We start from the raw sequence: 14186 nt of genomic DNA, 5'->3' as shown, positions 1-14186 counted from the left end.
CTTTCAGGCACTTTACTCCAGCGTGAAAGTAGCTCTTGATCTTTGCCTAGTTGATCACGTCATGGGTGGAGAAACTGTGGGTGAAGTATTACTGTATGTAAATTAGCTCCACTGTTACATAACAGCACAGAATGGCTCACAGACATTTTTTTTAATAATTAGGTGTTTAATGTTCAAGGAAAGACAATAAATAGAGGAATGAATAAACAGATACAAGTTCATCAGTTGAAAAGTACTGTAATTATTATCTTCTAAGTAATCACACTAACACAGAAAACATTTTATCAATCCTGACAAAAGACTTCTTTCACAGATCTTAATTTAAACTTTATTATGCAATCTTATCCCAAAAAACGTACAAAAAACCCCAGCTCAACGACTACAGAAAATGTAAACCTGCCTGACCATGTATCTGGTACAAAAGTTAAATTAGGAGGGGGAGTGGGGGGATTAAAAAAAATAATAAAAAAATCAACAACAAAGAGGTTCTTAAGATAGTGTAGATCTACAGCATGCTTACAAATCTTTGGCAGTTGTTACCCTTGAGTGACTTTTGCAATTTCTAATGTCAATCTCAGCTACAAAAAGGCAGAGAAAATACATGTATCTAACTATGCACTGTACTGCAAAGTATAAAAAATATAAAACAGCTGTGTCCAGCAAGCACAGTAGTAGACATGTCCTGAAAATAGTCTCAAAGAAATCCCATCATATTGTTGTTCCAAGTAACTTGCTCCAGTCCATTTTCAGTTTTATGACATTTTGATACATTTTTGAAATGTGATCATATGGACAAGAAAAACGTCTGCCTTACAAAAAGTGTGCAATACCCCCTTAAACAGTCCATTCCTTCCTTTCAAGACATACAGGACAGGACCAAGCCAAAGTGCAGCACCAGCAGACCATCCTGTGGACGGGGGGAGTTCACTTTGTTATTCCTAGCAGTGAAACCCACAGTGGTTTATTGGGTAAAACCACGCCAGACCATCACGGAAAAGGAGCTTTAGTAGATAATGGCACTTACCTGCAAGGCCTCTGCTCCCGCAGAATTTTGTACATCTTTCAGTGACTGATAGTGATCCAGGAGATGATCTCCACAAACCACATCTACCTTCAAGACAGAATATTTAAAAATATACATATATATATATACACGTATATGCTTCCATATTTGTACTTGAGGTCCCAAGGCAATGTAAAGCAACAAAAATCAATGGCTGTTTAGTGTATCCCAATGGTGAAATAAAAAATGGTGATTAGCCTCGCACCTTTCTGCCTTAATGGTACTCTTACAAATGTTATTGTTCGGACCAGCACATCATGCATGTCGTTAGTACACCTCAGTAGACCTGGGTTGTAATACAGTATGTTCTGGAATTCTTGATTATTGGGGTACTTTGACAAACACGTCACAGACATGATATTAAGACGCCTGAGAAGTGTTTTAAATTGAGGGGATAAAATGCATAATGACAAAATAAGATGGCAAGAAAGGGGTCTGGTTGAAGTGAGGGTAGCCAATTTCGAGTCAATAATAAAAGGGTTCTAGGGTAGGAATTTCATAACAGTCAGACCTCTTCAACAATGACTTTTGACCTCCCTTAGACTTGCCGCTACAGGAAGCACCGAGGCCAGGAGCTGCTAATCCTCACCCTAGTGGAGCAAAATAAAAACTACACACTCAGGCTGGGTGTGAACCTACACCACACAAGACTCAATGAGTGTAAAAGAAACAAGATATCTTAATCATACGGCTTTATTATGATGGTTAACATTGTCATGTGTCTTCTAAACTTTCAGCACACTGTAAATTCCATTTTCTATCTTTCTATCGTAAGGCAGGCATTAAAGTGTTGCATGTTGTCAATCCTGCGCCTGTCTTTGTGAGGTTTTAACTGATTAAAAGAAAAATCAATCTTGACCCAAAATTTGCAAAACTCTGGACAAAGAGATATACTATGCTGGCAGCACTTTGATTAACCTGTGAACGCTAGCAATCAAAGTCAGCCTGGCTGCATCTAGATCACAACTTAATTTAAAAGTGTACTCTGATGTCACTGGAATGGTCACGGTAAGAAGCATATTTTTTCAACACATGATATGCTGTTTGCTGCCTAATCTTGGGAAGTCGAAAAAAAACAGTGGCTCCCAAATTTGTGAAAGAGATCACAGTTCAATCAATTGGGCACGTGAAAAAATGTGTGTGTCATGTGACAGAATTTTTTTTTTAAATAAAACTGCCCTTACAATGCAATGGTCTTTGTACATGTAACAGTAAAGTACTTCTCTGCTGACCTCGGCTGAAGCAACAACCAGGATTCAAGGTGACTGCAGACTGATTAAGCTTGTTAGTGAGCTTGGCCCACTCACCTGGCAAGTTGGGCTGAGTTCCATCTTCTTCCTGATGAACAGCTCCACGTGGCGAATGGTGGCATCACCCGACACACGCACATAGCGCCTCTCTAGTGGCTGGCCAGCAATGAAGTACAACAAATTAATGTGTGTCATTAAGTTGAACAGGGGTCCTCGGTTTACCACAGTCCTGTTTCTTTGTCAGCTGTGTTACCAAATTTGTACCCAAGTCAGAATGCGCCATAGTCAATCAACAACCTATGCCAACACAATAATAAAGTCAAAATTACATTAAATATGTGTATGAAAAACACTTAAAATGATCAAATGCGAAAGAGTAGGTACAGCAGGTACTAGTCAGAATCGAATTGTACAGACCAGTACCTCAAACTGGAGTTACTGATATGTACAATTCAGTTGCACGTATGCGTAATTCACATAGCAGTTATCTGCAGCTGAATTGTACATATCAGTCATGAGAAAGGATATCACCACATGGGCTCAGTAACACTTCAGAAAACCAATGTCAGTAAATACAGTTCGGCGCTACATCCGTAAGTGCAAATTGAAACTCTACTATGCAAAGCAAAAGCCATTTATCAACAACACCCAGAAACGCCGCCGGCTTCTCTGGGCCCGAGCTCATCTGAGATGGACTGATGCAAAGTGGAAAAGTGTTCTGTGGTCCGACGAGTCCACATTTCAAATTGTTTTTGGAAATTGTGGACGTCGTGTCCTCCGGGCCAAAGAGGAAAAGAACCATCCGGACTGTTATGGACGCAAAGTTCAAAAGTCAGCATCTGTGATGGTATCGGGCTGTGTTAGTGCCAAAGGCATGGGTAACTTACACATCTGTGAAGGCACCGTTAATGCAGAAAGGTACATACAGGTTTTGGAGAAACATATGCTGCCATCCAAGCAACAGCTTTTTCATGGACGTCCCTGCTTATTTCAGCAAGACAATGTCAAACCACATTCTGCATATGTTACAACAGCATGGCTTCATAGTAAAAGAGTGCGGGTACTACACTGGCCTGCCTGCAGGCCAGACCTGTCTCCCATTGAAAATGTGTGGCGTATTATGAAGCGTAAAATACGACAACGGAGACCCCGGACTGTTCAACAGCTGAAGCTGTACATCGAACAAGAATGGGAAAGAATTCCACCTACAAAGCTTCAACAATTAGTGTCCTCATTTCCGAAACGTTTATTAATTGTTGTTAAAAGAAAAGGTGATGTAACACAGTGGTACACATGACCCTGTCCCAGCTGGAACGTGTTGCAGCCATAAAATTCTAAGTTAATGATTATTTGCTAAAAACAATAAAGTTTATCCCGAGGCGTTCCCAGGCCAGCCGAAGGATGTAGTCTCTCCAGCGTGTCCTGGGACGTCCCCGGGGTCTCCTCCCTGTGGGACGTGCCTGGAACACCTCACCAGGGAGGCGTCCGGGAGGCATCCGAATCAGATGCCCCAGCCACCTCATCTGGCTCCTCTCGATGTAGAGGAGCAGCAGCTCTACTCTGAGATCCTCCCGGATGACCGAGCTTCTCATCCCATCTCTAAGGGAGAGCCCGGACACCCTGCGGAGGAAACTCATTTTGGCCGCTTGTATCCGGGATCTGGTTCTTTCGGCCATGTTTGCAATGTTACATTTTTTACAATCCACAGTATTGTTAGATAACCACTGGCCATTGCCAAACTTCAAGTTTCGAACACCTGTGAAGCAGACTAACGTCAAGTTTTAAGTTCCAGGCAGTGGCTGTTGTACTGTATATAACATCACTAATGGAAAGACTCTTGCATAGCTGAACAGTACTAGTAGTAACAGTAGCCAGTTTTGGTCACTCGAGTCAGAAAAAGAAAAAAGTTGTCATGACATGCAGTTTGGAGACTTGCTGAAAGAAATGTATCGCCAATCTGGGCTTTTTTAAATTAGCTTAAAATACTAATCGTATTATTAATTAAATTAACTTTGGTAGAACTGTGAGCTCAGATGGCTGTATCTGGACTGGAGGCACAAACTTGGAAGGCGTGTGTCGCCGTTCTGCCACTTTAAAGGCAACACAGTTTTGAACCGTCGTACACGAATTGCAGTTCGACTCTGACCAGAATTTTCTGAAAAAGCCCAGAAGATGTCAAACAATTACCTTATAGCTGCTTATCCCGTCTTCAGCCCTGAAAGAAAAAAATAACTCAGTCCATGTTTTGTTTTTTGTAGCAGTCAGCATGAGAAACAGGACCATCTGGTGGCAGTTCTGTGCAACTTTATCAACGGCTATAGATTAAAGTGGAACCTCCAATCAAAGTGGACAAGATCGGTCTGTCCCGTGACAGCAGTTGAATTCCAAAATTGTTATTATATAAAAAAATATTTTGCTATCGTCAATTAATTAGTTTTAGGGTCTAATTTGAGTTCATTTGCACTTCAGGAAAAATACAGTGAATTGAGAATAATAATGACTACAACGCTCCCAAAGCAAGTCAAAGCGACTCACCCTACAAACTGCAGCAACAGTGACACATCCAGCTCAGGTGGAATGTTGAGCACGCACTGAGGCATGGAGTCCTTCTTTTGCCTTTTCAACCCTGAAGAAGCTGCACTGGAGACCACCACTGCCACACAGAGAAAAAAAAAAGGGAAAAAAATGTGTAGAGACCAGCTACGACATTATGACCACTTTCTGAGCTTTCAGCAAAACGTGGTAAACATAGTATTAGAAACAACTCTCATTATACTACTGAAAATTAAGAGCTCAATCTTTCCTATCTTACAGGTACAATGAAAACTGAGCATTATTATTATTATACTTTTAATAATATTTATATATTTTGTAAACACAGCTCTTGTATTGGACTTCATTGTTTAAGCCCTCATAATTCTGTGGCCGGTTACCAATGTTGAGAAAGTTCATTTTCTACGCGAACTACAACCCCAATTGCAATGAAGTTGGGACGTTGTGTTAAACATAAATAAAAACAGAATACATCCATCCACCCATCCATTGTCTGTACCGCTTTATCCTCACAAGGGTCGCAGGCGTGCTGGTGCCTATCCCAGCTATCTTCGGGCGAGCGGCGGGGTACACCCCAAACTGGTTTCCAGCCAATCGCAGGGCACATAGAAACAAACAACCATTCACACTCACACTTATGGGCAATTTAGAGTATTCAATCAACCTAGCACGCATGGTTTTGGGATTTGGGAGGAAACCGGAGTACCCGTAGAAAACCTACGCAGGCACAGGGAGAACATGCAAACTCCACACAGGCAGGACCGGGATTTGAACCACGGTCCTCAGAACTGTGAAGCAGAATACAATGATTTGCAAGTCATGTTCAACCTATATTTAATCTAATACACTACAAAGAGAAGATATTTAATGTTCAAACTGATAAACTTTGTTTTTAGCAAATAATCATTAACTTGTAATTGTATGGCTGCAACACGTTCCAAAAAAGCTGGGACAGTGTCATGTTTACCACTGTGTTATATCACCTTTTCTTTTAACAACATTCAATAAACGTTTGGGAACTGAGGACACTAATTGTTGAAGCTTTGTAGGTGGAATTCTTTCACATTCTTGTTTGATGTACAGCTTCAGCTGTTCAACAGTCCGGGGTCTCCGTTGGCGTATTTTACGCTTCATAATACATCACACATTTTCAATGGGAGACAGGTCTGGACTGCAGGCAGGCCAGTCTAGTACTCGCACTCATTTACTACGAAGCCACGCTGTTGTAACACATGCAGAATGGCCAGTGGTCCAAGGTCCTCTTTTCCGATGAAAGTAAAGTGTGCCTTTCATCAAGGTCCAAGGGTTTGGAGGAAGACTGGTGAAGAACAGAACCCAATCTGCTTGTGGTCAGGTGTGAAATATCCACAGTCAGTCATGATTTGGGGTCCAATGTCTAGTGTAGCTTTTCGTCAACTCTGCTTTCTCAAATCCAAGGTCACCGCAGCAGTCTACCAGAAAGTTTTAGAGGACTTCATGATTCCTTCTGCTGAGCATCTGTATGAAGATGCAGATTTAATCTTCCAGCAGGACCTTGCCCCTGCCCATGCTTGACTGGCCAGCCAACTCAACGGATCTATTCACAATTGATGGGGAATTGTCAAGAGGAAAATGAGGGGCGCCAGACCCAAAAACAAAGAACTGACAGCAAGCATCAGGGAAATCTGGGCTTCCATAACTCTCAGGCAATGCCACAGGTCGATTGCCTCAATGCCACAGCGCATCAAGGCAGTGATTAAAGCAAAGGGATTCCCAACCTAGTATTGAAGATTAGCATATCGTTTTGAAAGTAACATATTTTGATTTAATGTGACCCTAATTTCTTTATTTTTTTCTAGAAAATTTGAGAAGTAAATGGTGATTTCTTCACAGTATTCTATTTTTTTTTAATTCCTGATTTTGTGGGTTTTATGAGCTGGAAGCCCAAATTATGTAAAAATAAACAAACATACTTGAATTTAAATTGTGGGCCCTGAATCTATAATCTATGAAAATTTTACTTTTTGAATGGGATTATGGAAATAAATAAACTTTTCCATGATATTCTAATTTTTTGGAAAGGGTCTATAGTGTGTTCGGATGGATTTTCCTGGAAGTCCCTAACAAAACCTGCCACTCATGAATGAAAATGAATTTTATTTGAAAACCGTTCTTTGACGCCAGAATGAGCACGTTCTCAGTTACGTTCATCAGGCAGAAATTAACTAAGTTCAATTCAACCCAAATATTAACTATTTAATTAGTAAGTAATAAGTAATTATGGCAGTTCATGTAGCATGTTGATAAAGGGATCTCTGTTGATTGTGTATTATTAATGCCAACTGAATATAGTGAAAATATAGTGCTCAAAATGAGTGCACCTCAACGGGTTTGTTAAAAAAAAAAACATTGTTTCCTCTCAGAATCAATATTTTAATGGCATACTACACTACAGAATACAGTAGTCCCAAAAATGAAGGACATGGATTTGCAAGCAAGATTAGTCAATGTAAGCACACAAAATGTAGATATTTTTTAACCAAGTCATTCATATGTATTATTCCAAAAATGTGTACACATCAATGAAAGTCTTTCAAAGCTGAATTTTGTGGGTGAATTCTAAATCACGAGAATTCGACCACAGAAGAGCCGAACATCAACATTCTGAAAAACGTGAATGAATTGGATAAAACTTTTTTTTTTTTTTTTTTTAAACTTTACTTTTCAAAGGGGTGCACTCATTTGTCCTGTGTTATCATGATGTATAGAAAAACAACTTTACCTGATTTGGGTATCAAGAGCCCTCGTTTTTTGTAGAAGTTACACATTTGCTCTCTTTCAACTGCAGTATAAAGGATTAAAAGCTTAGGTCAGAAATTAAAAACTAGACAATGAAAAAAATGTCACTACACTTGTGTTTATGAGACTTGTATATACTATGCTTACACTCCTCCAGGTAAGGGATCATTTTGTACACAATATCCTGCAATTGTCTGTCGGGCCTGTTGAAAGACAAATTTTACACAAAAAGATTATACACATTATTGAACAGTTATATGCTAGACAAATCAATTCATTTAATGCATATTTTATAATGCACATGGGAAAGTACTACAATACCAAAAAATAAATACCTGATATTGTAAAGGGGTTGTGTTTGGTGGACTATAATGGTGCATGATGGACACTTGTTGCTGCAGAAAAAATGCTTCACAATGCAACTTTTGCAAACTAGGGAAAGACAAACAGACAAAGAAATTACAAACATAAATGATTTTGTCAGCTCGTCAATGGTGTTTTTCATTCGATGTGTGTTAGCTTTAAGCGAGCGATTTTTGTAAAAAAAAATAAAATAAAAAGTAACGAAGGCTGTGATGTATTTGAACATTCAATAGATGTAATTCTTTTGTTATGCGAGTTTAGTTTTACAGTGAACTTAAACTGGAGTATCAATAAACGACTAAGCAAGCAACATTCACTCATTCCTTGCTACTAGGTTAGCGAATTAGTAACCTGTTGTTGTGATCACGCGGGATCTGCATGCCGTCAGGGCTTTGGATAGACGTGCTGGAGCGGAGCATGGAATGGACTGCTTGTATAAGAGTGGTAAGAGAGTAGCTGTAATATCAGTATCGGATCGGAAGTGAAAAAGTTGGATCAGGACATCCCTAGTATTTATAAATTAATTCTTTTTTGGTTCCATAACTCAGTTACACTTTCAATGTTACTTTGCTGAGCCAGGAACACCCAGCTATTGTTTTGTCTGTCGTCTCCTGATAAGGATGCAGCTGGCTGGGATGTGTGTGAATCTCCTTTAAAGAATCTGACTGAAGGACCTTCCTGATAATGTGTTTTTCGAGGTCCAGTTTCAGAGTGAGTGTGGGGAGTGTGGAGAGCATGAGGACAGATGGCCATCTCCCCCTCTTTCGCATCCCTCCTTCTTCTTTCTCCCTCTGACTCTTTACATTTATATCATGTAGATAACTCTTTGTATTAAAAAAACAAAGCAAAGACAAGATTCCTTCCTTAACTATTCTACAAAAAGAGGAATTTCCAACACAGGACGTACGAGCAAAGTGAATTTAGCCTACAAGTACAGTATGTGTCGCACACAAGTCTGCTTGCGAAAGCAGTCGTTTCTACTTTCAATTACGGCCTGAAAACTGACATTGACTTTTTGGATATGAACAGTCAGGGGCGGAGCCAGAGGAGAGGCCGGGGTAGGACTGAACCGCCCTGAAATCTGATCCCCCAGGTGTCTCCCCCACCCAGATAACACGACATATCACGGCACTGCACGTCTGATCGAAAGAACCCGTTTGCATTTTGAAATCTGTGACGCCTTTCGACTGTTAAGTCCCTCCTGTACAGTAGTTGGTGCCATGTACCACAAGGAGTTGTAATCCACATTTATTAGGAGAAGAAGAATTTGCCCCAGAGCCAGTCTACGTCACGACCTCATACTAAAGTAAGGTTTACGGTGGTGTCCCAATGAGTCACTGTTTAAAAACACTTTTGTGTTCAGATAGGAGATCGTTTTGCTAGAAGCCACGGGTGTAAAGCTAAAGTTAGCATTAAGTTACATCTCATGGCGGTAAAAACAAAAACGTATCACCCAGCGCATGCAGTGTTTCAATAAGCAGCCAGTGCAGTGTGCCAGTCTCCCTCATGGCGTCTACACATGACCAGTGTCAGCTTCCGACAGCCACTCCACATTAACATGTACATTTAACTCGGGTTCCTGCTTATATTGATGTGTTTCTCCAATGATTTTAGAGGAATGAAACTAGCAGGCAATCAGCTACAGTGTCAAAAGTGTTGCTGTTGGATTTGTTTTCTCTTCCATGCAGCGTCTTATTTCATGCATAATGTACTGCACAACAGGCTAGCTAAAACACATTTAAGACAAACTGGTGGAGTGCTTTCAAAGAAAACGAGGAGTTGAGGGCATCACAAAAGTGCTCTTAATGAGCATCACAAGTGTAACACAAATACTGTAATTCAAGTGAATTCTGCATTTATATTTCAGTTTGATTTCTGAAATTTCACCAGTATCACCAGTGTAGCTTGTTTAAAATAGGTATAGCCTACCTGTAATTTATTTGAATTCTGCCTTTTTATTTAAGTATTTTGTCTGTTTTATTGTAATATTTGATTCAAGAAGTCTGCCTTTTTCAACTACAAAAAAAGAAGTTTGGCTTTTTATTTACTTCATAAAAAGTGTGCCTTTTTAGTTCATATTTGTCATGTTTGTTCATGTTTCATATATATATATATCAACTGTTTTCAAGTTTTTCAACAGGGCATAAAGGCTTTTGTGTTACTGGGCTATTTTTTGTTAAATAAATTTGAGTTGCTAAAGAATGTCAAAATTTGGGTTGCGACTTAATGACTAAGTTAAGTTTTGCGTCTGAGGCAAAACCAGTTGGGAACTTCTGAGTAGCTGAAAGTTTGAATATTAAACTTACATCTACAGTGGTTTATTTCCCCTGACATTGTTTAGGCTTGAAGTGGGGATTTGATAACATTGTGCAATTGTAAGGGATGCTAAGAGTAACAAAACTGGCCTTTTTTTCTCCATAGGGTCCGTTGAGAAATGACGACAAGATATATAACTTCTTTTTAAAGAGAAGCAAGTCAGGCAATGGTAACGTGGACAGAGAGTGTGTGAGTGAATAGCTTGTGTGTGTGCGTAACTGTGAGCGGGTAATTGTGTGTGTGTGTGAGTGGATAACTGTGAGAGTGGGTTACTCTGTGATTATTGAAAAATTGTTGCAGTTGTGTTTCTGTGTATATTGTGTTGTAAACATTGTTAATAAACTTTATTTTATGCGCACAAACCTCATCTTCTGTGTGCTTAGTATGTACATTGCAACATTTAGAGACTCGGATTGCAATTCATTGGTCGAGAAACAAATTCTTTGTCATAGTCTGTGGACCCCCTGAAATAGCCTTGGCCACTAAACGGGTTCTTTCAGTCTTTTTTTTTTTTCAATGAATTTATTTGTTAAGGAGGATTTTTTTTAGGCGTTTGAAGATCTCATTCCATGTTTTGGGGGGGGAATTCAATCAAGATGGTGGCCACTTGTCACATTGCTTGTAAGAAGACAAAGTCAAAATAAAACTTTGGGATCTACTTACATGTATGTAAGCACTCTGTGATGGTCGTGGCATCAATGAGGAAGCCGCAGCAGAGGCCACATCGGATGTATGGGTAGAACTGATTGAGGGGGAGCTTGGGCTGTGGATAACAAAATAATAACATATCAAATCAAATGCTAGAGGATCAGTCTGAACTTTGGGTTTGTTGCTTTCAACCCTGATCTTGTGGTGTCTTTAATTTATTTATTCCCATGTAATTTAACAATTTATGGAGTGTTTGTTCATTATCGACTCAAAATTTATTATTTTTTTCCTATGCATGTTTGAGTGCCAAATTAAACCACACCACATCACCTGACTGCCACTTGCAAATTCTGTTCAGCTCTTGACCATCCATCCATCCATCCATTTTCTACCACTTATCCGAGGTCAGGTCGCCGCAGCAGTACCTTTAGCAGGGACGCCCAGACTTCCCTCTCCCCAGCCACTTCTTCCAGGTCTTCCGAGGGGATCCCGAGGGGTTCCCAGGCCAGCCGAGAGACGTAGTCTCTCCAGCGTGTCCTGGGTCGTCCCCGGGGTCTCCTCCCGGTGGGACATGCCCGGAATACCTCACCAGGGAGGCGTCCGAGAGGCATCCTAAATAGATGCCCCAGCCACCTCATCTGACTCCTCTCGATGTGGAGAAGCAGCGGCTCTACTCTGAGCTCCTCCCGGATGAACGAGCTTCTCACCCTATCTCAAAGGGAGAGCCCGGAGACCCTGCGGCGGAAACTCATTTCGGCCGCTTGTATCCGGGATCTTGTTCTTTCGGTCGCGACCCACAGCTCGTGACCATAAGTGAGGGTAGGAACGTAGATTGACCGGTAAAGGGCGTGTCAAGCAGGACAGCGTTCCTCCCAATCACACCCTTCCAGGGCTCACTGTCATTGCCCACGTGAGCATTGAAGTCCCCCAGCAGAACAATGGAGTCCCCAGCGGGAGCGCTCTCCAGCACCCCTTCCAAGGACTCCAAAAAGGGTGGGTACTCTGAACTGCTGCTTGGTGCATAGGCACAAACAACAGTCAGGACCCGTGCCCCCACCCCTACCCTCTCGCCCACTGGGGTGAACCCCAACGTACAGGCCCCTGCTCGGCGCCTCTCACCGTGGGCAACTCCAGAGTGGAAGAGAGTCGAGCCCCACCTCCAGGCCAGGCAACAGAGGGGGGCCCCAGTGACCCGCGTCCGGGCAAGGGAAAACGTCTTCCTGAATTGTTTGTCATCATAGGGGTTTTTGGAGCTGTGCTTTGTCTGGTCCCTCACCTATGATCTGTTTACCATGGGTGACCCTGCCAGGGGTATAAAGCCCCAAACAACTTAGCTTAGCTTGGATCATTGGGACATACAAACCCCTCCACCACGATAAGGTGACAGCTCAAGGAGGGGGCTCTTGACCATTATTTTGTAAATCTGGGCCCTTGGCTTTCTATAATTACTTTAAGTTCATAATTATTACAGGTCGTTCCATTCTGTGTTTTTAGCAAGCTTCCCAATGATACCAGCCTTTTAAATATAGGACAAAGATGAAGAAAGTTCTAAAAGTTTGAAACTCAGATTCAACAAAAAAAAAGATCACACCTAAAATTTAAATTAATTATTATTTTTAAGACGATCAGAAATTGGTGCATTTTCGCCTGTTTTAAAGATTTATAACTTTCTAAACATTTGTCACGAGAAAACTATATATACACTATATATAAACTATTGTCATGCTACAACTGGAATCGTCTCGAAAAGATCTGTCTGATTATGCCTGTCTCGTGTAAATCAATTATTTTTAAATAATTCTGAATGATTTTCAACTCGATAAATCGTTCTCTTATTCAGGACTGTTAGTCCGAATTTTTTAACTCCTTTTGCGAAAACTTTGTAGTTATATTGTTGATTTTTAAAGCACCAAGTTATTTAAAAAAATATATAATAAAATTGAATTTAGGAGTGACACGTGTTGTCCAAGGGAGCCAAGCTCAAATCAGTAAGCGCTTGTTGTTAACTTATCCTGTATAACAAATGGTTACCTCGGCTTCAGAATCCCAGCTCGAGAACCCGTCAAGAATGGTGAGACCACATGGAGGCGATGACATTCCCAAAATCTACCAGCCACGGCTAGCAAAACCGCAACAGTGCCTTGTTTGCGTTTTTAATCTACGTAAGAAAAAAGAAAAAAAAAAAGTCGATAAATCAAAAGTAAGCTTTAAACTACGTGTAGTTTGCCGGTCAACTTGCGCCGTAGCTGGCTAGCATTAGCTCGCTACTTGTGAATACAGTTATCCAAACGTAGTAAATTGCATGTGGGACCTTAGCTGCTGTTGGCAAATAATCTTAAAAAGTATGCGAAATATGTGCCTCGATCCTCTGACGTCCTATATAAATGAGATACCACGAAGTGGCCAAAAAAAAAAAAAAGTCGCGTAGTAAGTCAACACGTGCACTTCCTATTTTGACTACTGTTCGCGGTGTACCGGGCAACGGGGCGAGGCATAATTAGGATTCCCACTAAGTTTCTAGGCAGGACGCGCCCCAGTGCAACCCTGATTGGCTCCCGCTTCGCGGGAAGGGCAGGTTACGCACATGGAACGAGATGATCATCCCAAACATGTATCACATTATGGGTAGGGTTGAGGCTTAAAGCGGTTTAGGATGGGTTAAGGTTAGGATTAAGGTGGGCTAGTGTTAGTGGGAAACATATTAACGCTGCCGCTCTTCAGTCGGGTAAAGATATCTTTACACGTCTGGAAGCAGTCGGGCGTGTTCGCCAGGGATACAACAGCCAATGTGTGTGTGTCCTGGAGCCAGTAATATTGGAGCAGGGCGTGTCCTGCCTAGAAACTATGTGGGAATTCTAATAACGCCGGGGCGAGACGTCACAAGTAGCGCTTCCGTTCTGCGTTTTCACAATAAAGTGTGTCTGTCCGTACAGGACGTCCGAACTTTGTCTGTCCTTATTAGAGGCACGAATTTTTTTTTTCGGGATTCCCACGAATCCCGCGGGATGGGAGTTAATTTCAATGTTAATCACGGGATTGGGCAGGAGCTGAAGCGAAAGTCGGGAAGGATTGGAACCCACGAATGGCTAAAGCTTGAGAGGGCAGGCCCGCACAGTCTTGGTTCTATTGGATCTCAGTGCCGCCTTTGATACAGTAAAACAAAAAAATTTATTAAAGAGACTTCAAAACCTGGTCATGCTCTCCTGTACTGTTTA

The 14186-nt window shown here is 41.2% G+C and overlaps 1 protein-coding gene across 4 annotated transcripts; it reads right to left on the bottom strand.

Moving 5' to 3' along the window:
• Positions 1-145: 145 nt before the first annotated feature.
• On the bottom strand, positions 146-13458 carry pcgf6 (polycomb group ring finger 6). 4 transcript variants are annotated; one of them, XM_061789490.1, is made up of 10 exons: positions 13003-13458; positions 10987-11086; positions 7980-8076; positions 7792-7847; positions 7628-7687; positions 4849-4966; positions 4501-4528; positions 2371-2469; positions 1025-1107; positions 146-938 (listed from the first exon to the last, which is right to left on the bottom strand). In XM_061789490.1, exons 1-9 carry the CDS (start codon positions 13066-13068, stop codon positions 1063-1065), a joined length of 669 nt encoding a protein of 222 aa, XP_061645474.1. In that variant the 5' UTR covers positions 13069-13458; the 3' UTR covers positions 146-938; positions 1025-1062. The 4 variants fall into 4 exon arrangements, with proteins under 4 accessions (XP_061645474.1, XP_061645472.1, XP_061645471.1 ...); XM_061789488.1 differs by having other exon boundaries at positions 146-907; positions 13003-13457; XM_061789487.1 differs by having other exon boundaries at positions 1025-1111; positions 13003-13456.
• Positions 13459-14186: the final 728 nt, after the last annotated feature.

Source organism: Phyllopteryx taeniolatus, chromosome 11, assembly GCF_024500385.1.
Source record: "Phyllopteryx taeniolatus isolate TA_2022b chromosome 11, UOR_Ptae_1.2, whole genome shotgun sequence".
NCBI lineage: Eukaryota > Metazoa > Chordata > Actinopteri > Syngnathiformes > Syngnathidae > Phyllopteryx > Phyllopteryx taeniolatus.
Note: the sequence above shows the minus strand (reverse complement) of the source record. Positions and strands in the feature narration are given on the sequence as shown.

Excerpts from the sequence above, each read along its gene's own strand:
- pcgf6 (XM_061789486.1), bottom strand. The coding sequence starts at position 13,068 with ATGTCATCGCCTCCATGTGGTCTCACCATTCTTGACGGGTTCTCGAGC. Across the intron at positions 7,688-7,791 it reads GATCCCTTACCTGGAGGAGT|TTGAAAGAGAGCAAATGTGT; the intron begins GTAAGCATAGTA and ends TTTATACTGCAG. Across the intron at positions 4,967-7,627 it reads GCTCTTGATACCCAAATCAG|TGGTGGTCTCCAGTGCAGCT; the intron begins GTAAAGTTGTTT and ends TCTGTGTGGCAG.